Source organism: Dasypus novemcinctus, chromosome 15 (assembly GCF_030445035.2).
Source record: "Dasypus novemcinctus isolate mDasNov1 chromosome 15, mDasNov1.1.hap2, whole genome shotgun sequence".
Classification (NCBI taxonomy): Eukaryota; Metazoa; Chordata; class Mammalia; order Cingulata; family Dasypodidae; genus Dasypus; species Dasypus novemcinctus.
In genome coordinates, this window is record NC_080687.1 from 35636542 (window position 1) to 35663706 (window position 27165).

General features: G+C 37.8%; 1 protein-coding gene across 3 annotated transcripts in view; it reads right to left on the reverse strand.

The window, feature by feature from the left end:
• The window catches only part of UBAC2 (UBA domain containing 2), a 211404-nt gene that overhangs the window by 29049 nt on the left and 155190 nt on the right, over positions 1 to 27165 (reverse strand). For all 3 annotated transcript variants that reach the window (XM_004458418.4, XM_071208231.1, XM_071208230.1), the window contains exon 7: positions 24223 to 24468. In XM_004458418.4, coding sequence (XP_004458475.1) covers positions 24223 to 24468 — 246 coding nt within the window. The remainder of the gene's footprint in view (positions 1 to 24222; positions 24469 to 27165) is intronic.

The following is a 27165-nucleotide window of genomic DNA, read 5'->3' on the forward strand; positions in this document are numbered from 1 at the left end:
TTATGGTCAACTGATTTTTCACAAGGTGGCAAAGAGGACTCAGTTGGGAAAGAACAGTCTCTTTGACAAACAGTGCTGGGAAATCTGGATCTCCATTTGAGAAAAAAAAAAAAAAAAAAGGACCCTTACCTCATACCATACATAAAAATCAACTCAAAATGGATCAAAGACCTAGAACTATCAATCTCCTAGAAAAAACTTGGGGAAACATCTTCAGGACCTTGTGTTAGGCAATGGTATCTTAGACTTGACACCCAAACCACAACAAAATTAAAAATAGATAAAGGGACCTTTATCAACACCCAAAAACCTTTATCAAAATAAAAAACTTTTGTTCCTCATAGGCCTTTATCATGAAAGTAAAAAGACAACCTACACGATGGGAAAAATATTTGGAAACCACTTATCAAACAAAGGATTAATATCTAGTATATACAAAGAAATCCTTATAAATTAACAACAAAAAGATGAACAACTCAATCGAGAAACTCAAATGAAAAACCCAATGACTTAAACAGACAACTCTCCAAGGAAGAGACGTAAATGATCAGAAAGCACATGAAAAGATGCTCAACATTATTAGCCATCAGGGAAATGCAAATCAAAACTACAATGAGATACCATTTTGTACCCATTAGAAGGGCTGTTATTTTTTTTAAAAAAAGGAAAATAACAAGTGCTGGAGAGGATGTGGAGAAATAGGAACACCCATTCATTACTGGTAGCAATGTAAAATGGCGCTCCCTCTGTGGAAGACAATTTGGCAGTTCCTCAGAAAGCTGAATATAGAACTATCATGACCCGGCCATCCCAGTACTAGGTATTTACCCAAAAGAACTGAAAGCCAGGGCTTGAACAGATATTTGCACACCATTGTGCATAGAGGCATTATTCACAATTGCCAAAAGATGGAAGCAACTCAAGTGTCCATCAACTGATGAATGGATAAATAAAATGTGGTATATATTTACAATGGAATATTATTCAGCAGTAAAAAGGAATGAAGTCCTGATGTGTGGAACAACATGGATGAATCCTGAAGACATCATGTTGAGTGAAATAAGTAAGACACAGGAGGAAAACTACCATATGATTTCACTGATTTGAAAAATTAGAATAAGCAAACTCACTGAGTCAGAATCTAGAATGTAGGTTATCAGGGGTTGAGGTGGAGATAGGGAATGGGAAGTTAAGGCTTAAAATGTACAAGGTTCCTATTTGGAATGATAGAAATGTTTTGGAAGTGGATGGTGGTGATGGCAGCACAACATTGTGAATACTATTAACAATGCTGAAATATATATATGAATATGACTAAAAAAGGGAAATGTTAGATTGTATAATATATGGTAACGAAATAAAACTTTTTCAGAAATCCATGGAGCTACATTAGACAGTGAACTCTAAATTAAACCATGGACTTTAATTAATAGAACAATTATTACAATGTGCTATCATCAATTGGAACAAATGTTTCACACCAATGCAAGGTGTTGGTGGTGGGGTTGCATATGGGAAGCCTGTATTTTATGCATGATTGTTCTGTAAGCCCACAACTGTAACTGTGCGCAAGGTCCTATATGAAATATTCATAAATATAAGACATAAATATCAAATAGGCTATATTCCCTCACCATAATGCAATTAAATTAGAAATCAATATCAACATGATAACTAAAACAAAACAAACAAAAATTCACAAATTAAGAAAAAAATTATAATGGAAATCAGAACATATTTAAAAGTGAATAAAAATGAAACTATTCTCTATCAACACTTGTGGGATGTAATTAAGTAGTTTAGAATGAAAATTTGAGCCTAACTATATAGAAAGGACTGAAAATTAAAGTCAAGTACATACAATTTAATAAATTGGAGAATGTAACAACAACCTAAAGAAAAGAGAAAGCATGAAACAGAAGATTAAAAGCAAAGGTTAATAAAACGGAAAACAAATATATAACAGAGGGAATCAACAAAACCCAATGTTGGTTGTTTAAAAAGTAATAATTATAATGAAAAGGATGAAGCAGGCAAGACTGATGAAAAAAGTAGAAGCACAAATACATAATTAGGAATAATAAAGGAATATAATGGCTTATTTTAAAAAGTACAAGAAGACTTTATTCTTACCAATAACTTTGATCACTTTGATGAAACGGGCAATTTTCTAGAAAATTATAACATACTAAAACCAACTCAAGAAGTAATAGAACTTGGAACCATTTTGACAACTCTTCAGGAGCATCTACTAAAGCTGAACACGTGTATGACTCAGCAATTCCACTACTGGAAAGACACTCAGCAGAAATGTTTACCAAAAGACATGAACTAGAATGTTCTCAGCGGTATTATTCATAGTCAAGGACTGGAAACTACCCAAATGCCTGTCAACTGAAGAATGGATAAATTATGGTATTCACATATAGAACACTACACAGTAGTCAGAATGAACAAACAACAATTGCATAAAACAATATGGATGAATTTTCAAATATAATGTTGAACAAAAGCAAGAAAACATAAAAAAGGTTATTTGTATGATTACATTTACATAATGTATAAAAATAAAACAAAATGAAAGAAGCCATGTAGTTACAAAAGTCAGAATGGTAGTTTCTCTGGGAGAGGACAGTACCTGGAAAGGGCTTTGTGGGTGCTGGTAATGTTCGGTTTCCTGATATGGAAACTGGGTACACAGCTGTTTTCAGTTTGTGAAATTTCAGGGAGATGTACACGTAAGGATAGATTTGTGTACTCTGTTATGTGGAAAACCTGAGTCAATAAAAACATTAAAAGATGTTCAACCTCACTAGAGTCAAAGAAATGCAAATTAAAATAATAAGTCATTTCATACCCACAAGACTGGCAAAAATAAAAAGTCTAAAAATACCCATATCAAATAAAAGGGGAAAGAAATGGTAACTATATATATTGTTAATGAGAGTATAAATTGGTATGAACATTTTGGATAGTAATTTTTCAACACCTAGTAAAACTGAGGCTGTTCTATGACCCAGCAAATTCATCCCCAGGAGACTACAAGTGTTTAAAGGGGCATTTATGAGATAGTTCTCTAAGGCAATGGTTATAATATTAGGTAAGAAAATGTAAAAATTCAACCGTCCCCTAAGTAGGGAGATAAATAAGTGGTTTTATTATACAATGTTATACCAGCAACTAGAATAAATGAACTAGAGCTACATTGATCAAATGGAAAATTCTCAAAAATGCAATGCTGAATGAACAAAATTGTACCAGAATATGTAACTACAATACCATTTATGTAAATCTATTCAGAACAAAAGCATACATACTACTTTAACTATTTTTATGGATATATACTAGCATTGCTCTTGCCCTGCTGGGCATATTTGACAAAGTCTGAAGATACTTTTGGCTGTCTTGAGAGGGAGTGGGGTAGAGTGGGTGTGGTTCCATGGCACCTGGTAAGTAGGTGGAAGCCAGGGCTGCTGCTAAACAGCCTGTAACGCACAGGACACAAGGAAGAACTGTCTGGCCCAAACTGCAATGTTGAGGTTGAGCAACAGTGATATATACCATGTAGTAAAGATATAAAAGCAGGTACAGAATTATACATTAACACACCAGCTACAGCACAGTGGGATGGGAAATGAGCCTTTAGTTGCATTCCGTAACATTTCATTTCTTAAAAGAGAATAAGAATGAAAGGGCAGGCAAAACAAAACAAGAACAACCCCTCTACTCCTGTGATAGTAAAGAAGTACTCAATAGGTCGAAAGGTACATGAAGTCTACATCCTAGGATGTTTTGACACTAACTTGTTCTTTATGTAGGGTTAAAGATGAGCCTCTACAAACAGGAAATGTTTCCTTCACTTTGTCTTCTTCAATTGCAGTAACCACATATTTTAAAAAGGAAAAAGGAAACAGCTTGCATTTTGCACGGTTGTTTTATAAAATATCTATTATTAGTTGGTAAGGAGATTTTCAAATGGAGGAACAATAATATTTTGTAGCATTTTATCAAGTAGGGGTTACACAGAATAGAAAGACACTCTAAAAAGGTTTTTGAAGGATTCTGAAAAGGATTGGTCAAGCAGTGTCTACATCAGATAAGCCAAATCAGAAGAACTCATAGTGGCTTTCCTTGGGCACTACCAATACCCTAGGATGAGTATAAGCCCTTGTTCACGTGGAGCTTATGATCTGCTTGGGGAAAGCTGAGGCTTCCAGAAATAGAAAGATCAGAACAATGCAAGATGGTATATAATTAAGAGGAAAGCAATGAGGTATAAATTAAAAGGGTTAGAAAAATTTGGAGTAGATACAGAACTGCAGCCAAACCATGGTGGTAAAATTTTAAAGAGGATATAGGGTTTGAGTTGAATTTTAAAGGATGAGAATGATTCAAATAATGGAGAAAAGGGTACAAAGCATTTTCATCAATGTATTCAAAGATGGGAGACTGAGAGTGGGTTTATAACTACTTCTTGGAGCAAAGCAATGCTAAGGAATTACGACAGAAGGACAAAAAACTAGAGGAAGCTGAATGCTTACAAGCAGTCACCAAAGGTAGAATATATGAGTTCATGTCCCAGCTCTGTCACTTACTGTGTGACCTTAGGTATGTTTTGTTTTTTTTTAAACTTCTCTAAGTCTCAGTTTTTTCATCTGTAAAATGGGAATGATAATTGCACCAACCTCACAGAGATATTATGATAATTAAATGAGTTAAAACATGTAAAGCATTTAAATCAGAGCTTGAAGAATTCTAACAGCTTATTATATTTTGGCTATTATTACCATCTGTAATATTTGGCATTGTACCTTAGAATGTTATTTAATTTTTTAGAGTTGACAGCCAGTCTTTCCAACTAAACCGTAAGATCTTTGATGTCAGTGATGGAATGTAAGATTTGTATGTACTCCCAAGGGGGCTAGGGCTAGCATAGCTTTAAGCTCAGTGTAGTCTGAGCTGATTTACTCAGCCAAGTAGGTACTCCATAAATGGATGAAAAGGAGAACAATTACAGAGAGTGGGCATTGTGAATACGATGTTTTGGAAAAAGCAAATTTATTTCCAAAAGCATCCTCACCTTTTTAAAAAGGTTGGGGATTGGTAAAAAATGTATCCTTCATTCTCTTCTCAGTTTTGGGTGATCAGAAATCCTTTATCAGAAGTATGCAAGCATGGATGATAAAGTTTTCTTCTGGAGGGCCACTTCTGCATATTGTTAGTGCCTGCAGACCATTATTTTGAAAAGATTCAGAGGGATAGTGTGGGCTCAGGAGGAAATGGTAACATGGCACCCATGCAAGGACTTATTAACACTGCTATCGACCAGGGCTTTCCAATATTTTTCACGTCATGGCCTATATAGATAATGGTAGTATTTGTATGACACAGGGATAAAGTGACTTGCAACCAGTCTAGCAGCTTGAGATCCCCCTTCTCAGCTCCCTGGGGGCTGGCAGATCAGTATCTCAGCTCCTGCATGACCCATCTGTGGCCATGACAACAGTGTTTGGGAAGCTCTACCATGAACCATAAAGAAAGATCTATAAATTCAGAGAATGGGCTGATTTAATAGGAGCATAAATACAGCAGAAATGACCTACAATGGATTCACTGATTATAGGGGTAGGAAAAGACCAGATTTTTTCAGTTGCATCTATTAAGGCAGAATCAAGAGAATTATCATGTGTTTACTAATGTACCTGATACTACCTTAAGCAATGATGCTAGGAAGAGAATTTAAGACAACATAAAGAAGCTCATAGTCTGGTATTCCAACCAATAAATTCTTTTTTTTTTTTTATTTTTTTTATTTAAGGTTATCAATAACCCCCTAGGCTGGATCCAGTGGATCTTCCTCAGCTCTCTCCTGGCAGCTCTGGACCCTACTGACCACTCTCTTCTTGACACTTACTCTTCTCTAGGCTTCTCTGGCATCATATGTTCTCGGGCTTCCCAACCTCTGGCTTTGCCTTCTCAGTATTCCTTGGGGTCTCTTTTTCCTTCTCACGTCCCTCAAAGTTCTGTTCTAGGATAATTTCTCTTCTCTTTCCATATTCTGTCCCCATGTCCTCATCCATTTCTATGGTGTTAGTTATCACATATATGGTAAAGACTCCTAAAGCCCTATCTCCAACCCAGATGCTGTACTTCGGCTCTACATAACGACCTGTTTCCTTGACACTTTCACTTACATGTTCCACAGACTTCTAAAATTGACCATGCACCAAACAAAACCCATCCTCAACCCTGTATTTCTTCCTGTGTTTCAATTCTTGGGGAATGACATCAACATCCATTCACTACACAAGGCAGAAGTCATCAGGTTTTGTTAATTAGAACACCTAAATATTTTTTTAAACCATCCCCATTTCTCTTCACCCTATTTTAGACCATCATCAAAGATAAAGTTGCTTCAGAGTGATTTTTCTAGGATACAAATCTCATTATATGCCCTGTTTTTTTTTTTTTTTTGAGGGACTGGGGACTGGGGATTGAACCCAGGACCTCGTATGTGGGAAGCTGGCCATTCAACCACTGAGCCACATCGACATCGACTCTCCTGAGTTGTTTTTTTGTTTGTTTTGCTTGTTGTTTGTTTTTTTCTAGGAGGCACCGAAAACTGAACCGAGGATCTCCCCTGTGGGAAGAGGTGCTCAACTGCTTGAGCTACATCCGTTTCCCCATGCTTCTTTATCAAAAATATTTTTTCATTAAGAAACAACAGTAATGAACCCACTACTAACATATCATTATGCAAAAATAACCATGTTTTCCAAAAAAGAACAAGAATTAATGAAGAATAGCCTTGTTTTATATATTTTTTGCAAATCTCTCTAAAGTCTGACTTAACAGAAGATAGCTGGGTTTTCTTATCTGCTGTTGCACTCAAGCCAGTACTGAAATGTTACTTTGGCTTTTGAAGTATATAAAGAAAATCTAACCACAGACAGATATATAGCTGGAAAAAGAGGGAGTACTATAAGAGTCTTTTCAGATAACTAGCACTTTTAGATTGTGTTAGAGAAACTAGAAGGAAACCAGACAATCACTGAAAAAAAATCTCAGGGTAGTTTTACATCTATTGGTTTCACTTTGTTTTTGTAGTTTATCCCACTGACCAGTTTTTTTTTTTTTTGGGGGTGGGTAAGATACTTCCAATTATATCGTTCTTCAAAAGAGAGAGCAATTTCCACCGGAATAAGACCAGGAGACTGGAAAATACAGTCTTTTGCTTTGTTTTTAGAACTTTTAGGCTTGAGAGACAAAAGGTTTCAGATGATACTGCTGCTCTCTGCCACCTCTCTTCTTCTACCGCCTTGCTCTGTGGAAGCCACAAGCCTTGCCTGTCCTCCTCCATTCTTGGCTTGGGAGTACCAGGGTCACGGGTAGTACTCTAGAGATCGAGTTGGGCATAGCAGCCAAGAGAGGGAAGTGAGGAGGCACCTAAGGAATCCTACGAGGTATCTAATAGGCTAGGATGCAGCACAACAGCTTGGCTACTGCAAGAAACATTTCCACCAGTGCGCATGCCAACAGACGTGACCTGATTCTCGTTTGTTAACATGTCTATTGGCACTTCCTTTTCCTAAGATGTGCATGTAATTCTAACAACATGTTAAATGAATTTCAGCATTAGCTAAATTTGTTAGAGACAAATTTTACCTATGTTTCAATGAAGTATGCATAGCACCTTATAAATTCCTGTTTGGAGAGTCATATTGGTATAGGGAAAAGGACTGTGGGAAAAGACCAGTTAGATTTAACTCCAGCGTCACTATTTACCTAAGAGACAGGTTTGGCAAATTTATTACACTCTCTGCCCTTTGGTTTCTTCAAAAGGAAAAGGAGAGCAATAATCTCTCTCTCGCAGGCTGTGAGGCCCTCACAGTGAGCACTCATGCTTTTCGTTTGCTCCTAAAAGGTGCACTCTCCTCTAACGGTAACCCATTCCTCCAAGGAGAGTCAAGATCAAGACATCCTAACCTTTCTTTACTGGAGGGGGAGGGGCTGAGTGGGGTGGGTTTGATCTTGATTTTAGTAGAGAAATGGAATGCTCAATCTTTTTGTGAGGAGATAGTGTTGGGGGGGACTAGCTAGTAAGGTTTTATGCTCTTCCTATATACCCAGCCCTCAGTATGGGGATATATGGCATGGGAAGATCACACCCATTTCTTCCTTATTATCTTAATTTGATATACATGCTCTTGAACACTGACCATAAGTTATGGTAAGAAAAACACAATGTAAGGTCTTTGATGCAGCTTCCTTGAAGAAATATTAATGAAAGTGCATCTTTCAATGCATGGATTAGTCCTTTCTGCATTATATCTTTTGTTTTCCCCTTCCTTCATCAAATTTTTGGTCATTTTTGTCCTTTAACTTCATCTCTACACAAAACTTATTAAATAAAAGTCAAAATTAAAATTAATTAGTTTTGTTATGTTGCCAGTAAATGTTTTGATAGAAGAAGAGGTGAAACTCATTGTTAAAAATGAGATCTGGGGATTACTCAAGATTTCCTCTCTCTTTTTACATATCTCCCTCAGATAACTCATTCATTTTCACATCCCCAATAATTATGTCTTACTCCCTCATTCATTCTTCCAAAATATTACACCACAAATATTTCAGCTTTCCTGTCTAAAGTTAAGCAAGCATAGCCTGAATCCCCAGTGACCCCTTTGGACTCAATTCTCTCCTTTGTATAACAAACCCAGTCAATTTTCAAGTACTGCTAATTTCTCCTTTGAATGGGGTCTGCCACAGTTTAGGCCCTTGTCATCCTATTCTAAGGTTATGCCAACAACTTCTTGGCTGACATTACTGCCACTGACAATACAATCTATATACCACTGCAGATGAGTCTTTACTATAAACCCTTCTTGTAATGCCACTTCCTCAACCTAAAATATTATATGACTATATATCTTACTGCATCATACTTAAATTATTCTGCCCTGTTTTTAAGATGCTTGCAAAATTACCCCTAACTTACTTCTCACTTCTCCCCAGGATGTTATTTCCATTCAGTGTCCCTTGCTTATTGCAAATTATTCCTGTCACTAAAAATGCTGTTCCCTGTTTCCTCTGATATCTCTCCTCCTACCAGTTTGCAAAGGGCCCATTTTTTGTTTCATATTCATAATTGACTTTTTTCTGGACAACCCAAATCCTTACTGATTCCCCTGCTCTGCTTAACTTCTATAGAATTCAGTGAAGCTGCCAATTTAAAACAGACTATAACACTAGTCTAGGTTTCCTTGTATGTAAAAGTGAAAACTGCACAAGACTATTCTTAAACTAATTAAAAATTGGTTTTTCCAAACAAATATATTAAAGAATACTTTGAAAGCCAAGACTTACAGCTGTTTTTCTCTCAAAAAGAGATCTTCACTGTTCAGTAGGAACCTAATGACCACCAGCCAGAACTGTTGCAGAAGTGATTTCTGCTCTAGGGAGACACGACTAAACAAGTTCCATTTCATACTCTCCCGTACTACTCCCTTTTATTACCTGTTTTGATTATGGATCTCCAAGGAGATATGAGTTCCTTGAGCACCCATCCCTACTGGAACCCCAGAGACAGTTTACACATGAGGAAAGAAATCATGGAAAAGTAAAGTATTATTGAGTAGCCTGCCTCATTCCAAAGCCCAGACTCTTAAACACAAACTATGACTGTATCCTCTGTGAATCAAGGCACAACATGTGTGCATACATCCTTATCACTTAAAAATAATTATTTTCCAAATCTTGGTATCTCTAAACTGTGCTCTAATCTTGGACATGGGGATCTTGACTCACTAGTCTGGAACTTCATGTCCTCCTGCTGTCTTATTCATATAACAACGCCTGACACCTACTGCATCAGGCTGCAGCGCCTGAACTCTGCAGAGGGTTCCAAGAAATACAAAGCTACTCGAGATGATCAGAAAGATTTTTCCTGAGAAGCTTATAGGTTCCCCAGTGGTCTGTTCTGCATGAGAATTGTTTTCTGGTTTTGGAAAACCACAGGAATGGGTTCTTGAGGAGGAAAAATTCATAACGTGATTATGAGGGTGGTTTTTCTAAAATAACCCTATTAAACATGAAGCATTCTTCAGGGTAGAACTCTAAACTCATTCATGGCTTGAAAAGTGGTAAGTGGTAAAAGAAAAAATCATGAAAAAAATAGGATTTCTTATAATTTTTAATATCTCCAAAATGCCAAGAACTTCATCATTTATTCATTTTCTTAATTACAATGAGATTATACCATGCTCTTCTTTCTCATGAAGATACCAAGGCAAAATGGAAAATACAAATGATTTTCTCAAGGTCACTTAATGAGTCAGTCTTGGGAAAGGTTTAGAACTTAAATTGATCCTATCTTTCTATTCTGAATTTTGTTAAAAAGGTCAGTATGATCAACTACAAAAGCACCAAAAACATAACAGTAGTTTCTACAAGGAAGTGCAGATTGAGATAAACAACTTAGTCTTTATTTCAACTGAAAATAGAGTTCTTGTACCTAATTTTCATTTAATTTGCAGATTTTTATCACCTAAGCACTAGTAACTTATTACACACCTGATACTATATACTTACATGCTCATAAAAGAAATAGCTCTAACTGACTTGATTGCTTTGTTTACAAAGAAGCACAGCAACTTGATAAGATTTTTAAATCAAATTACAACAAAAAGTGAAAGAGTGCCTAAAAAGGAAAGTATTAAGAAGTGTGCCACATGCCAGATTTCCGTCTTTAAGGTTGCTTCAGTTAATTTAGGCATGGCACTGATTAGAATTTACACCTTTGGATGCAAGGTGGATTCTGCTATGCTTGCATGTGTGGGTATACACATACACATGCACACACAGGTATAGGTATAAGGATATAGTTTCAGGGCTCAGCTTACTCCAGAAACTATTTCTTGTCCCTCAGTGCCTGGGCTAGGTAATTCTCCTAGAAGAATGCCCATTACACTTTACTGTAACTGCCTCCCTCTACTCTAAAACTTAGGGAGGGGAAGGATCACACACTGTCTTGTTTCCTGTGGCACTCACCAGTGCCTGGCCTGGAACATGGTAGGGATGAGATCTATTCTGTGGAATAGATATTAATGGGAACAGTAGTGATGGCAAGGTCAAAGAGTAAATAGGAAGCTTACTCAGAAACCTAGCCAGATGAAGGGGTAATGATAAAAATTTGTTCAATGAGATGACATCTGCCAGCATAAAGTTCTAATTGGGTCTTGCTATCTCAAAACACACTGAGGAAAAACAAACAAACAAACAAAAAACACAGTGAGGGATAGCAATACAGTCTACAAATGGATAAACCTTGAAAACACGCTAAGTGACAGAAGCCAGTTGCAAAGGTCAATATATTGCAGGGGTTTTTAATAAGGGGTCCATGAGCTTGAACTTAAATTAAGAAACAACATTCTTGTAGGGATGTGTTAGTGTAGGTGTGATATTGTTATTAAATAATATACAGTATTAGCGTAGACTTAATAAGGGGTCTGTGGTTTTCACCTGATGGCAAAGGGATCTATGGAACAAAAAAGGTTAAGAACCCCTGACATATTGTATGATTCGACTTACATGAAAAGTTCAGAATAGACAAATCTATAGAGGCAGAAAGTAGATTAGTGGTTACATAGGGCTGGAGTAATGAAAATGTTCTAAAAATGATTGTGGTGGCTACACAACTCTGTGCATATATTAGAGCCATACAACTTGACTTCAAATGAGTGAATTGTATGGTATGTGCATTCTGTCTCAATAAAGCTGTTAAAAGAAAATATACCAAGGGCCTGAGAGCACTTTTAATACCCAAAAATATTTTATTAAGTTAAGAATACTTGATTAATGATAGGAACACGCATGCTTTGCAAAGCAGGTGTGACTCATAATGATGCATTTGTCAGATTGTACCTAACAACTGTTGCTGGAGATGGATAAAGAGAGAAACAATTTTCACAGCCACAAAATGTTACTAAGGGTGGGTGAGATAATATAGCTAAATCGGTTCAACCGAATACTGAGAAAATAACTGAAATGCATGTGTGAGTAAGGGCGAGAAGCTCTGGGCATCATCATCTTCTTTCCTTGCAGGTGAAAGAGACTCCTCGCTGCTGAAAACAGGAATGACAATCATCCAAGACACACTGGGCAGCCCAATGAAGCAAAGGGGTAATGAAAAAATTAGCAATGACTGCATTGCTTTGTTGATAAGTTTCCCACTTGGCTTATACCAAGCACAATTCATTCATAGTGGATTTCACCTTAATTCTGCTTCTCAAATAAATGGAGATTTTACAGAGCTACCCTATGGAAAGGTATACTTGTCTTCAGCCAACAGAGAAAATGAAAGGTCATACAAATAACAGATGACCAAAACTCTGAGAGAATTCAGGATCCTAGTAAAAAGTTGCTTTGAAATCTGGCTACATAATGCCCTAGAGTAGAGCAATTTTTTTTTTTCTGTAAAGCACCAGATAGTAAATGCTTTAGGCTTTAATACCAAGAGGCAAAACTGAGTATATTATGTAGGTACATATATAACCTTACACAACATAAAAAACATTCTTAGCATGTGGGTTGTAAAAAAAACAGGTGGTTTAGCACACAGGCCAGTGTGCCATCACCTGGTCTAGAGGTCACAAGCTTTGCAGAGTAATAACTATCAGTTTAGCTTCTAAATCAGAACTATCACTTAAACCTCTCATGAGTCGCAACACAGATAATAAGTAATATTTGCTAGATCTTTCTGATATATCAAGTAGTTTTGTAAAAATTATTTTAACCTCATAATAACCCTATTAGATGATCTCCTAACTGTAAATTCCTTGTTCTTCTTACTGTCTTTTATATCACGCGAATATAGGTTTCTTCTACTATGACTAGCAGTGAGAAGGAAATATTCTTTGAGAAGCTACAAGACTCACACAGCATTGCCACTCTCAAATCATTATTACAGGAGATTCCAATGATTGCTCTGGAGGTTTGAATATGCAGAGGCTCTGAAAAGCTTGACTGTCAGCATTTGCTACCATTTAGTGACCAAGCTCTACCTCATCATCACAAATATCTCGATAGAGAATCTTCATCTCCCAAGTGATCTCCTTCCATTCTCATTTTTTCAATTGATCACTCATATTTTGACCAAATTAATCTTTCTTAAAAATAAATTTACTCCCCTGCTAAAAGGGTTTCAAAGACTTACCACATATTACAGGATAAAATAAAAAACAATTCCCACTCTGGCGTAAAACCCGCTATGTCCTGACCTCTGCTCTCTCTGCAGCCTCATTTTTCACTACTTGCCTAACGTCACCTTCTGCTTTGGGCAAACACAATTACTTGTTTCTTAACGATTCCCCTCAGTGGGAAGTGGATGTGGCTCATGCAGTTGGGCTACTGCCTACTATATGGGAGGTCCTGGGTTTGGTTTCTGATACCTCCTAAAGATGAGCAAGACAGAGAACTGATGTGGCGAGCTGAAGCAATGGGATAACTCAAAGAGGAGACACAATAAGAGACACAAGGAGGGGGTGGATATGGCTCAAGCAATTGGGCACCTCCCTCTCACATGGGAGGTCCTGGGTTCAGTTTCTGGTGCCTCCTAAAAAGAAGACAAGCAGACAGTGAGTGCAAACAAGGGCAGGGGGAGGGGGCGGATATGGAGGAATAAACAAATAAAATAAATCTTAAAAAACAGATTCCCCTCAAGCCCTTAGGGATTTACTCCTGAGCTCTACAAGGAGAAATGGCCACATCCATCATTTTTGCCTTAGGGCTGCATCAAACTCCCATAGGAACTTAGCACTTAGTATTTACTCATCCAGTAGACTGTAAACTTCCTGACAGCCAAGGCAGTGCTTTATTTATTCTTTAAGGGCAGTCCACTATATTAGAACCAAAACAAAGTTATATAAGTAAGGAACACAGTTCTTATCCTTCGAGAACTCACATACCATTGGGGATGAATTAAACACTAACCAGTTAAAAGTTATGTAATGGCTTCTGGTGGTGGAAAAGCAATCTGCAGCTGCAAGTAGCAACATGACTCAGATTTCTGAGCCAGCAATTCTGTTAGAAAGAGACAAGTGAGTCAGAGAGCAAGAAGCTGCTAATAGTAGAGTTAATGTATATCTAACACATTGCCCCGAAATAAATTTACAAAAGAATGGGGCAACTATGGATGGTGAGGAAGAAGAGAAATAGGAGTCATCATATTGAAGAAACATGAATAGTAAATCCAGTTTTCATCATTACGAGACCTAAAGACAATCATCCAGGAACATTTGGATAATTGCTACAATAGAAGTATGCAGAAAGTTCTTCAAGAGGACAAACACATTTGGCAAAGTTATCACATTACTGTGTCTTGATTATGAACTTAGGGATAACTGTACAGTGGCCATGTTAGCATTCAAGTTTTAAGCTCCATATCAGAATAGTCAAAATGGTCACTGTTCTTTATAGCAATGGAATATATACGGAAAAGTGTTTTCAGTAGCATAATTCACATTTAAAGAAGGTATATATAATTACTCCAGTTATGTACTAGAATGAGGCCAGCTGACCAGAAAAGAAATGATGTCTGTCCTTACTCCATCTCCAATTCATCCATTACCTTCTTATGCCCTGAAATATTGCATCCATCCCCCTGCTCTGGACTTAAACTCCATTCAAAAGTGAACTAATTTTTGCCAAGTCCAGTCATTATCTCTGATGGCTTTTTTGGAGGATGGGGTGGCAGCTCCATCTGTTCAATACTGACTCTCCCTGACATACTCTCTTAGTTCTCTTGCCACTGAACTTTCCTGTCTTCTTTCTTACCTCTCTGGAATTCCTTTTTAATTTTTTTTTTCAATTTTATTGACACATATTAAATAAAGCATAAACCCATCCAAAGAGTATAATCAATGATATTTGGTATAATCACAAGTTTGTGCATTCATCACCCCATTCACTTGTACTTTCAATATTCCAATAATAATAATAAACAAAAAAACAAACAAAACTCATCACTTCTCAATCTCTCTAGGCTAAAAAAAGAATAGCTGCTATTCTTTTTTTCCTTCTCTCTAGTATATTCTTATTTATATTTTGTAGAAACAGTCTTATATATGCAATACCACACATATTCATGTTTTACAGTCCTAAGTTACAATTTTTAGCTTTCCTTCCAGTAATATACATGACCTTAGACTTTCCTTTTCAACCACTGTCATACCCATACGATAGAACAACAAACACCATGATATGCTTTAACCATTTCTAAAGATTTACAAACAATCTTTTTACCAGTTCTGCACAGATTAACCCTCAGCTTTCCATTCTCTAAACTCAATTTATTTTCTGGTGACCTATATTCTAATTATTAACTCCATGAGTTTACACAGTGTATTTAGTTCATTATAGTGCATACAGTATTTGTCCTTTTGTGTCTGGCTTGCTTCACTCAACATAATGTCCTTCAGTTCACCATGTTGTCATATGCTTCATGACTTCATTTCTTCTTACTGCTGCATAATATTCCACCGTATATATACACCACAATTTGTTTATCCATTCATCAGTTGATGGACACCTGGGTTGTTTTCTGGAATTTCTTTTATTTATTCTCTCTTCTATCTCTAAACATGGTGGATCTTGGTCTATCTTTAGTGTTTGCTTTATACTTGTTGTCCCCGTCTCCTTCCCGCCCATACCGCCGACCCTCCCGGAGGCCCGCCGCTGCCCGCACTTGTCTTCTCAGGGAATATATGATGATCATTAGTTATCATGCTGTTAATATCTAAAAATATCTTTTCAGGCCTGACTATTCACCTGGATTCCTCAGCTCTATTTCCAACTAGCTTTGATATAGTAAGTAATTCTGTAAATAATCATTGTACACAGATTTAGTCATTAATTCCCCAAATATTTATTGTGTACCTACTATGTGCCAGTCATTATTGATGTACTAGAGATAAAAATAAAAAGTCTCCACCCATCCCAAGATATATTATTGGCTGAGATAGGGAAGTAAATAAGTAAAGACAGGATAGTGATGAATGCCATGAAAAAGATATGCAGAGTGCTATGGGAATGAAGAACCAAAATCAGACTGGGAGACCAAAGAAGGCTTTCCACAGGAGGTGATATTTGAAAGAAATACTGAAGAGTGAATAGGAATTAGGCAAGCAAAAAATGCACATTTATATAGGAAATGAGGTGGTGGTGGAGGCAGAGGTTGGTGGAGTAGAAGTGTTTCAGGCAGAGGAACCGGCAGATGTGAGGGAAAGAAAGTGAGAAATATCACAGGGCTGTGAAGAATTGCAGAGTTCCTGCATTGTTTGCTTAGGGCCTGTAAATGTGGCTTACAATAAGTCAGGGGTCTTTTGTAATGAGGTTTTTTTAAAAGATTTATTTTTATTTATTTCTCTCCTCTCCCCGCTCCTTCCTCGTCACCGCCCCCCCGCCCCCCGCCCCATGTCTGCTCTCTTGTGTCCATTCGCTGTGTGTTCTGTGTCTACTTGCATTCTCAGTGTCACCAGGAATCTGTGTCTCTTTTTCTTTTTCTTGCATCATCTTGCTGCTTCAGTTCTCTGTGTGTGTGGTGCCACTCCTGGGTGGGCTGTGCTTTTTTTGTGCCGGGTGGCTCTTCTTGCAGGGTGTACTCCTTGAGTGTGGGGCTCCCCTATGCGAGGGACACCCCTGTGTGGCATGGCACTCCTTGCGTGCAGCAGCACTGTGCATGGGTCAGCTCACCACAGGGGTCAGGAGGCCCTGGGCTTGAATCCTGGACCTCCAGTGCAGTAGGCAGACACTCTTATCAGTTGAGCCACATCTGCTTCCCTGTAATGAGTTTTAAACATCTGAAAGCCATGGAGGGCTACCAAAGGATTTTAGTAGGAGTGGTGGAGGCTGAATTGTGGGGTAAGGTAGGAAATAGGAGTCACTCCAGTGACAAAGATAGTAGTTAAGAGGCTAATATAAAAATCCAAGCAAGTAATGATGATGGTCTGAACTAAAGCAGTGGGGATGAAGAGAGAAGGAATGATAGATTTATATCAAAAAGGTAGACTCTACAGATCTTAATTGGGGGGTAGAGTAGGGAGACAGCAAGAAGGATAAAGATGAATAAGAGAAAAGTCTAGGATGAAGCCAGGATTTTGTGGTTTACAACTTTGGGTAGATAGTAATACTTTTCATGAGGAGAAGCAAATTAATCAAAGAAATAGTAAATTTCAAGTGCTAGTGGAACACTCAAGTGGAGATGCAGTAGGATAGTTCTCGATGCCTGGAGGCAGGTCCAGTCCATAGAATTAAATCTGGGAGCATTAACTTAAGATAGCAATGGATTGAGTAGGCCACCTGCTGAGAGTGTCTAGGGTGGAAAGGTCAGAAGGCTGAGGACTGAACCCTGGGAAGCAACATATTTAGAGGATGAACAGAGGAAGAAGAGCTCAATAAAGAGGAGATTGTTGTAATGGGGGGAGGAGGGAGGTGGGGGGTATATGGGGACCTCATATTTTTTGAATGTAACATTAAAAAAATAAAGACAAAAAAAAATTATCATATCCCCATTTTACCAAAAAAGAAACTGACATTATCCTACCCTATCTGAGAGCTGATTTTTAAAATTGTCTTCTATTTGTCTCTTCCCCTATGGTTGCTTCTTTTCCTCAACCATCTCACAAACCACAAGATTAATTTTTCTGGGATAATTGTCCTACCTTTATTACTGAGTAAACTGCTTTTCACAGTCACTGATGTCAAAACCAAAATCTGCTGTCAGGTTTAAAAGTATCTCCCTCCATTATCGGATGCTATATTGTCTTCCATTTTTCAATATGTATCCTACCACATTTCAATCAAAAAGAGGTCTCATTACCATCTCTATGCCTCACTCTGGCTGGTCCTCTCCTCTGGAATACTGTCTCATCCTCTCTACTTATCCAAATCCTGTCCAGTCTTCTAGTCTGTGAAATCTTTGGCACAATGGTGGCTCTCTTCTCTGATATCTTACTGCTCCTGTGTGCTTAGGCCAAAATTTCATTGTTCTCAAATATTTGTCTAATTCAAATACATCTGCTTGAGCTCTCTAAAGTTGATCACAAACTCAATAAGGGAAAGAACATGCTCTTCATTTCTTTTGTGCCTAAGAAGTACCTACCAGTCTCGGTCAGAGAGTCTTAAGTAGTGACTGACTGATTGCTACCAAAGAGCTAAGTGAGTAGCACAGGCAGATGGATGAGAGCCGAGCATCTAAGCAGCTTCCATATGGTAAAATAAAATAAGACTGAAGCAGGGAAAAAGAAATATAAAAAAATACATGGAGGTAGCTCAAGTGGTTGAATGCCTGCTTCCCATGTACAAGGTCCCTGGCTGGATCCCTGGTACCTCCTAAAACAAACAAACAAACAAATGATAAAAAAAAAAAAACAACAACTCTCATTGGGGAGAAGATGTAGGTCAGTGGTTGTGTGCCTGCTTCCCATGTACTAGGTTCTGGGTTCAATTCCTGGTATCTCCTAAAAAAAAAAAAAAGAAATACATGGAAACAAGACCTTAGCATTATTTTGGAATGCCTGAAATTAAAAACTATAAATGACAGCAAGAAAAAAATAAACCATAGACAGATCTATCTGAGATGGTAGCTAGGAACTGAACGTCTTTCTGATCAAATAAATTGAGTTCTATGAAAAATATCAGAAAATGAACAGTTAATAAAAAATAGATTTATTTTTAATGCCACAGAATTTGAGGATGCCTTCTATTAAAGCTATAAGGGCATTAAAACATGCACAAATATAGTTTTAGAATATAAAGGAGAAGATAGAAGCAAAATTTCTAACTTTGGGTTAAAGAGTTAATGTGAACGAACTTTAAGGATGGAATTGAGCTTCCTGTTGTTCAAAGCAAAAAGAAGAAAAAGAAATCACCAAGGAATAGACACAACTGGGTTTGGCCCAAATCAATAGCTGTGTATTCCCCGGGGACAAGTAATCCCCCCTCCGAGTCTTGGTGGGAATGAAGGAAATACCCATATATCTCTACTGATGTTGGGAATAAATGAGATAGTGTATGTAAAATATTTAGCACATGACTAGACAGAGTCAACACACAATAAATAGTGGTGTTTTTTACTGATAAAAAAATGAAACATGGTAATTCTTCAAGTGAAACATCAATCTTTTCCATAAAGACTGTCTTTTTCACAGCTGTATCCTAAATTTACAATGCCAGGCTTAGTATATAGTAGGTACTAAGTACATACTTGTTGAAAAATAATCAAAAATAAACTTTTCCCCTGGTATTAAATTCCAACATAATTGTATCATATAACTATCTTACATGGCCCTCATGCATGCACATGAATACAACAGATACTTTCTTCAATAGTGGTTTAGCAGTGGTTCTCTATGTGGTATTTTATCAAGTTGAATTGAATAAAACCTAAAGACAAAGGATTAAATCATAGCCCAGTGAAGATTTTGCAAGAGGCTAAGCTAATGAGATTTAGGTATATAAATATCTGGATACTAGGTGAGAATTTAGTTATGTCTAGGAATAAAAATATAATCTTTACTATTGAGCAAGCCATTCAATGTAAAGTCTGGTAAGAGTCCAAGAGTCAGTATTCTGCTCTGAATTTCAGTTGTACTGGGGGACAAGACTAAGTTATGAAAGGTGATGAGCCTGGCAAGCAGTGGGTATAGGCACAAAACAAAGGAAATAATGCAGCAATCTTCACAATAGCATGGCAGGAATGTATGCTCCAGGAGGACAAGGATTTTTATCTGTTTTATTCAGATGTCTGGGCTGTGAAATCTGGTAGAATCTATAGTATCAAAAGTATCTTTGGGAGAGGATGTGGTTCAAGTGGTTGAGTGCCTGCTTCCCATAAGGGAGGTGCTGGGTTTGATCCCCAGTGCCTCCTTAAAACAAAAAAACAAACAACAAGCAAAAGAAACAAAAAACCAACTCAGGGGAGAAGTGACTCAGTGGTAGAGCGATGGCTTCCCACATAAGTATCTTTGGTGGACAGACTCAAAGTTCTCTAAGTCTAAGGCACCATTAATATTCAGAAGTAACAGTAATATATTACCAATAAAGAGCCCACTGTACTGTGTGATATGCTGAAAAGAAGTATCTTTGGTGGGAAAAGAATTGTGTGGAAGTTACGGCAAGACTCACTGGGAGACCTCCAATGTAGATTCCCTAGCGTACTGGAGCAAGGCCGTAAAACACATTTTCAAAAAACTACTCTTTGGCCCTGGTAGACATGAAGTGCCTGACCATGGGACATAAAGTGAGCATGTGAGTCAGAACTGTAAAACATACCAAGTTATTAGATAAGGTAGGCCCAGGAGAAATCCTCCGTAAGATGAAAGTAGTAGACCTAGGATCTGCCTAAGTAGGGCTGGAGTGTAAAGTGAGCTACAGAAGCAGTAATCCAGACCACCCCTGTGACATTCACCACTACTGCTTTAAAACCCCTTTTCCAGATCATCCAATGGTGGTGGCCCCTTATGACCAAATGAAAAAGGAAGACAATGGCCAAATTTGGTTCATGGATGCACTGGCTTAGTACACAACTAAAAACTAAAATTGGACAGTGGTTGTCCCATAGCTCCAATCAGAGGTGACTTTCAAAGACAGTGGGCAGGGCTTGGGTGGTGCATTTGGTCATCCGTTTTGTGTGGAAAGAGAAGTGGCCTGAGGTAATAATATATATGGATTCATGGACTGTGGCAAATAGCTTGGATGGCTGATCAGAGAACTAGAAGGCAGGGGGCAGGGAGGCCTGAGAAAGAGGCATGTGGAAATAGCTAAAGAAGCAGGCATGAAGATGAAGCATGGAGATCTTTGTTTTACAGAGCAGAGAGAGCATCCACCAGAGAAGATACACCAGAAAGAATGTAATGAGAATGACTCAGTCAACTGATATCAGCCAGCCTCTATCAATGGCCACCGCAGTGCTGGTGCAATGGTCACATGAACTGAGGAGCCATGGTGCCTCCGTTATGCATGGGCCTCACTTGCCAAGGCTCATCTAACTACTGAGCTGTGGAATATACAATCTGCCAGCAACAGAGACCAATGCTGAGCCCTGATACACCACTATCAATGAGTCACGGAGTGCCAAGTTGAGTATGAGTATACTGAGAACTTTCTACTTTAAAAGGGGCAAACTTCATTTTAACTGAAATTTACACATATTCTGGTTATAGGTCTGCCTTTATTCCCAACCAGTACCACTATTTGAGGGTTTACGGAGTGCACATTCTTTGACTGGGATCCCATATAATGATGTGACTGGGATCACATCAGACCAAAAGATTCAAATTACAGCAAAACTGGTGCAGCCATAACATGACCTGGGATACAGTGATCTTATATACCATATGACCCAGGAACTGCCAGGTTGGTAAATCAATGAAACGGCCTGTAGAAGGTGTAAGTGAAATACCAGCTCAGAGATCACAGCCTGGGGGTATGATGCTCTGTCTTCTAAGATGCAGTATAAACCTTAAGTCAACCACAATCTTATGGGTTTTGCGTACCCAATAGAAGAACACATGGACCTTGGAAATAAAGGATAGAAAGAGAAGTGACTGCAGGTAGGGACTCATGGGGACACCTAGGGACCCACATTGGGGAATCTGGGCTTCCTATCCTTGCAACTCTAGGTTCTATAGGTTTAAAGCTCTTGGCTTATAGAAGGGAAACACTTCCACCAGGATAAAAGCAAGAGTACCTTTACATTTTCCCCTTCATTTTCTGTATTAGTGTTTTTTAATTTTAATTTTTCTTTATTAGAAAGTTGTGGGTTTACAGAACAATCATGCATAAAACACAGTATTCCCATACATAAGCTCACCACCAACACCTTGCATCCACTACATTTTAAGTTATAGCTGCTGTCTAGTCATTTTGGGTTCCTCATCCCAAAAGACCAGTAGGCAAAGAAAGGAGTCACTTCCTGGCAAGAGTATTAACCCTGACCATCCGGAAAAGATAGAGTTATGGTCACTAAAAGGGGGCATGGAAGAATAGGTACAGCACCCAGATAACCACTTGGGTGTCTCTTGGTACTCCCTTAACCAATTTTTACAGTAATGGACAAGTGCAGCAGACATAGCCTGAGAAGGACACGGTGACTGGGAACTCAGACCCTATAGGGGTGAGGGTATGTGCAACTTCACCAAAAAAATCTTCTAGACAAGGATGAGGGGTAAGAAGAGGAGGGAGATGATGATTATCAGTGTGGTCTTGCAGTTCATCCTGCTAACTTGCTTCTTAGAAGTTTCTTTGAGGAAAAGGGGCCCACTGGAATCCTAGAGGAGCTGCTCCAAGAACTTATGTAGGAAGAGCTCAATCCTCCAGCTGCTGGGAGCATTGGCATCTGGTAGCTCTCAAATGAAATTCTCTCTGTGGAAGGCCTGCACCTGAAGAGAGGCAATCTGTCTAAGATTATGACTTCTCTCTAGGGGAAATCTATATCTGATGACTGTCTGGTGGTGGCTTAAAGTTTTAGCCCTCTTGCCCCCATGTAGGACAACTTGGAAGGGCTATTGCTGCCACACAGCTCTCCACAAGATTAGCTCAGACCTTTGGTGTAATTGTAGATCACTTTCTCCCTCTTTCCAATCTTGCTTCCTTCACTGTGCCATCCCCAAAGATGTTAATCCTCAGAGCATTTTCCAATAAACTTCCTATATAAAACTCTATTGAAAGTCTGATTCCTGGGGAAGCCAGCTTGAGAAATATTACCTTCTCTGGTTTGCTCATGAACTCAAGATCCATAGTTATCTAATGGGATCTCCTTCCAGGTATTCCAAAGTTACCTAAGACAATATCTTTCCTACAAACCTGCTCTTTTGATATTGGTAAAATGGTACTATTATCCATCTATCCCATAATCTAAGCCAGAAACTTCAGAATCATTCACTACTTTTCTCTCTCTCATAAGTTCTGTCCATTCTATGTGGAAAATATTTATGCCTACCATTACTTGCTCAGCGTTTTTGACACTCATCCCTCTAAATTCTCATACCTTTTATTCTGTTACTTTGTTTCCCTTGGAAGATATACCTAAACACAAGGCTTAATCTATAGCTTGTATTCATCATGGATATACTTTTTCTCTTAGAGAACTTACCTAGTACCTTGCCTTCAGTTTCATCTCTCCGTGATCTACATCTCCAGCTTTGACCTCTCTAAGAGGCGTCGGTCCTCCATCTTTAACTATGCAATGGGTATCTTCATTATATGCTCCAGAGTCATTTGAATTCAAATATATCTATTGGGAACAACTTACGCCCACTTCTCTCTTTTTCCTATAGACTTGACTGATGAGGAGGGGTCCCTTTCCCCTCACCCCAGATAGAAACCCTGGGCCCTGTACCTCCAATGGGATTCCAGGGACTCCAGACTGAATTTCATTTCTCTAAGTCATTGTAAGGCTTGAGACCTGCCTCGCATACCCACCAGTAAACAGAAGATAGGAAAATGCCAAGAGAATAGCTCTGTTTCTTGCTACCCCAAACAGTAAAGAAGATGGAGATAAGAAATGAAGAGCCAAGTGTGCTGGATCATAGAACTGTAAAAGAAAATTCAGCCCTGAGGTTCTGGCCTGATATATAGTAATCTGCCTTTTCCTGCCTCCCTTGGAAGACAAGTGTAGTATTCAAATGCTTGGATATAGTTGTATTTATAGATAAATGTTCAATAGTTCCTGATTATTGATAATGTTAAGAAAATAAAGCATTTATTTTATTTACTTATTGATTGTTTCTTCGAAAATTTTGTCATCTTCACATTCTCTCCACTTCAATAAAGGAAAATCAAGAAGTTTTACATTTACTTTTTACTCCAGAGCACATATCGTAAGCATTTTAACAGGAAGACATTGTGGCTTTTACAAGATTATAAAAACAGATAAATATCACATCTTTTTAACTAGGTTGGTGTTTCTCTAAGAAATAATGCTTATTTAATATAACTAGAACAAGAATGTCCAGTTTGGCCAATCTCTTAGCTACAATTTATTTCTTTAGTTTTTAAAAAAACAACAAAGAATAGCTACTCTAAGAGGCCTACATTCTCTTTGGAAACATGTCAAAATCTTCATTGCAATGCACAGGACTGAAAATAAGATTTCAAACACACACACAATCACAGAGGAAAAGTTTATTTACAGGATTTATAAATGTTTTGACTGTTATTACTTACCTGCTGCTGTCTTTGTCGCCTCACTTGTGCAAACTGAGAGAGCATCAGCTGACGATCAAGCAGCTCCATTCTTTGTTGTCTCTGGATGTCTACTGTTGCTCCCATCCCAACTCTGGCTTCGTTGGTGGGTTCTGAAGATGCAAAGATGGGTTCAAGTGTCCAAGAAAACAACTGTGCCATCCAGCGGGGGATGCTGAGCACCTGATGAACTTTCAACACATTGCTGTTATAGCAGATACCAGAAATCTAAAAGAAAAAATGAAAATTTTGAAAGGTAATAACATTTTAAAGAACATATTTAACACAGAAATCAATAGCCACAAAACCCATTTTGGAGTGGGGGGAGTATTACTAGACTCCAGATGGCATTTGTGTTAGTTTTAGCAGTGTTAGGTGATAACCAAAAACCTCTACTGGTTTGTAGAATACTAAGGGTTACAAATCAGCAAAAAATTTAATTTACTCAGTAAAACAAAATTATTTTTATTAAGTTATGAGGGATAGCAAAATCCTAACCACTTACTAATCAAAATACTGATAAAATATTTTAAAAACAATGTCTTCATTTAAAAAAAATAAAAAATCTGATTATTGAAACACTTTCACACTGTACTAACTCTGTGGTTACTCTCTTTGGCAGATGGCCATCAGTGACAGATACCAGTGGAAAACAACTCTGATGTTCAACGATCCTACTCAGTCAAATTTATCAGAAAATAAACACAATCTAAATCTTTGGTTTTTAAAAATATAGTATTTTAATCAATTTTTTAAGTATTATTTTTTTCTAGTTTTAATTCCACGCCCTTATTAGTTAACAATGAACAATTCTGTTAACAAAAATAACTATTTTCATCTTTATCTTCATTTATATGGTAAGAGGAGTTAAAAGACCCTCTATGATTTTCTAGACAAAAATGACAATGGTTATTGTTCTGTAAACCTTAAAAAAAAAATCTTTTGTAAATTTGATCCTTAGGATAAAAGAAATTATTAATACCAAAGTACAGCATATTTGAGAAAAGGAGACTTTGAAGTTTTATTAATAAAATTTAAATTAATTCATTCAACAAGAGTTTGAGACTCTGCTACGTATCACATGCTATTCTAGGCACTTAGAACAGCAGAAGAAAAGATGAACAGAAGATGTAATGTCTTGTCTCTACAAGACAGCTGTCAATATGAAGAAAACACAATAAACAATAAAATGTCAATTTCAGACAAGTTCCATGAAGCAGATAAAATAAAGTGATTTGCAACAGGGGCCTTCTTTAGTTTGGATAGTCAGGGAAGTGTACAAGTGATACTTGTACAAAGATCTTATAGATGATGGGATGTCAGTGATTTGAAGAAATGGGGGAAGAACATTTCAGGCAAAGAATATAGAAAATGCAAGGCAGGAGTAAGCTTGGGAGTATTTATTAGCTATCCCAGTGGAGTTCCCAAGTGGACAGCTGGATACTGAATTCAGGGGTACACCAATATTTTATGGATGAATAGAGTGGGAGAAATCAGTAAAGAAATCGGAGAAGGGAGTGGATGTGGCTCTAGTGGTTGAGTGCCTGCTTCCCACATGGGAGGTCCCAGGTTTAGTTCCCAGTGGCTCCTAAAAAAAACAAAAGCAGAAACAAAAAATCAATAAACCAATAAGGAAACAAACGAAAAAAACAACTAAGGTAAGGCGATGTGGCTCAGTGCTTGAGCACTGGCTTCCCACACATGAGATCCAGGGTTCAACCCCCAGCCCCAATACCTAAAAAAAAAAAAAAAAAAAAAAAAGGTGGGCAGGAGTATGGTATGACGAGGCTAAGAGATGAGGGTGCTTTAAGATGGGAATGGTTATCTATGTCTAATGTATTAATAGCTGGCAGGTCAAGTAAGATAAAAGGACAGAAAATGACTATTGCGCTCGGCAAAAGGGAGGTCTTTGATGATCTCACAAAAACAGTTACAGTGCTGTGGTAGAAGCCGACACAAACTGGAGTAGCTGAAGAGTGAATGGTGGAGGACTTCTGGTTTCAAATAATTTCCTTGCCCCTTTTCTCAAAAATACTACAAAACAACAAAGAAACCTGAAACAGAAACCAACTCCATTTTCAGTGACACTAGAAAGTACCTCAAAACCTTAAACCACAATATAAAACATGGAAAACATATTGAATAATTATATATCATTTAGCATATGGGAAGAAGAGTAAACCTAAATGCCCTGGAAGATCCTGTGGAACTCAGAAGGCCTCAGAAATTAGAGGCTCCAGGTACTATGGAAGGCAGGAATGAAGTGAAGGATTACTTAAGTCAGTAAGAGAAGCATCTCAATTCCTCCCCCGCCCCGGTATATATCCTCCCTGTTGTTTGCAGTGAATGGTAAAGACTCCGGAAGACATGAATCAAACAGGTCCTGAAGAGGGTTAGAACAGGCACAGAGGTGACGCATGGGACTCTAAATAGGTGGAACACATACAGAACAGTGAAGTCCCCAAAGTTTATCTCTTAGGAAAGGCAATTTCAGAAGAGGAAACACAAATGGCCAATAAACACATGAAAAGACAATAGAGGGAATATGGCAGGTACGGGGGTGGGTGGGGTGACTGTATTCAAACAGATAATGGCTGAGAGTTTTCCAGAAGTAATAAAGGGTATATAATCCTTAGGTTGAAAATCCTAGAGTCCCAAGGATAATAAAATGAAATTTACACCTAGATCCATTGTAGTAAAACAAAGAAAGAAATCTTTGCAAGTATCCAGAAAGAAAATACAGATTACCTAGGAAGGAAAAACAATTAACTAAGAGCATATAACAGCAACAAAAACCATAAGATACCTAAAATAGGAAGATGAAAAACTAAGATGTCAATTCTTATCAAACTGATACATAAATTCAATATAATTTCAAATAAAACCATAACAGTTTTCTTTTGCTGTTGTTGGAACTTTAATGCT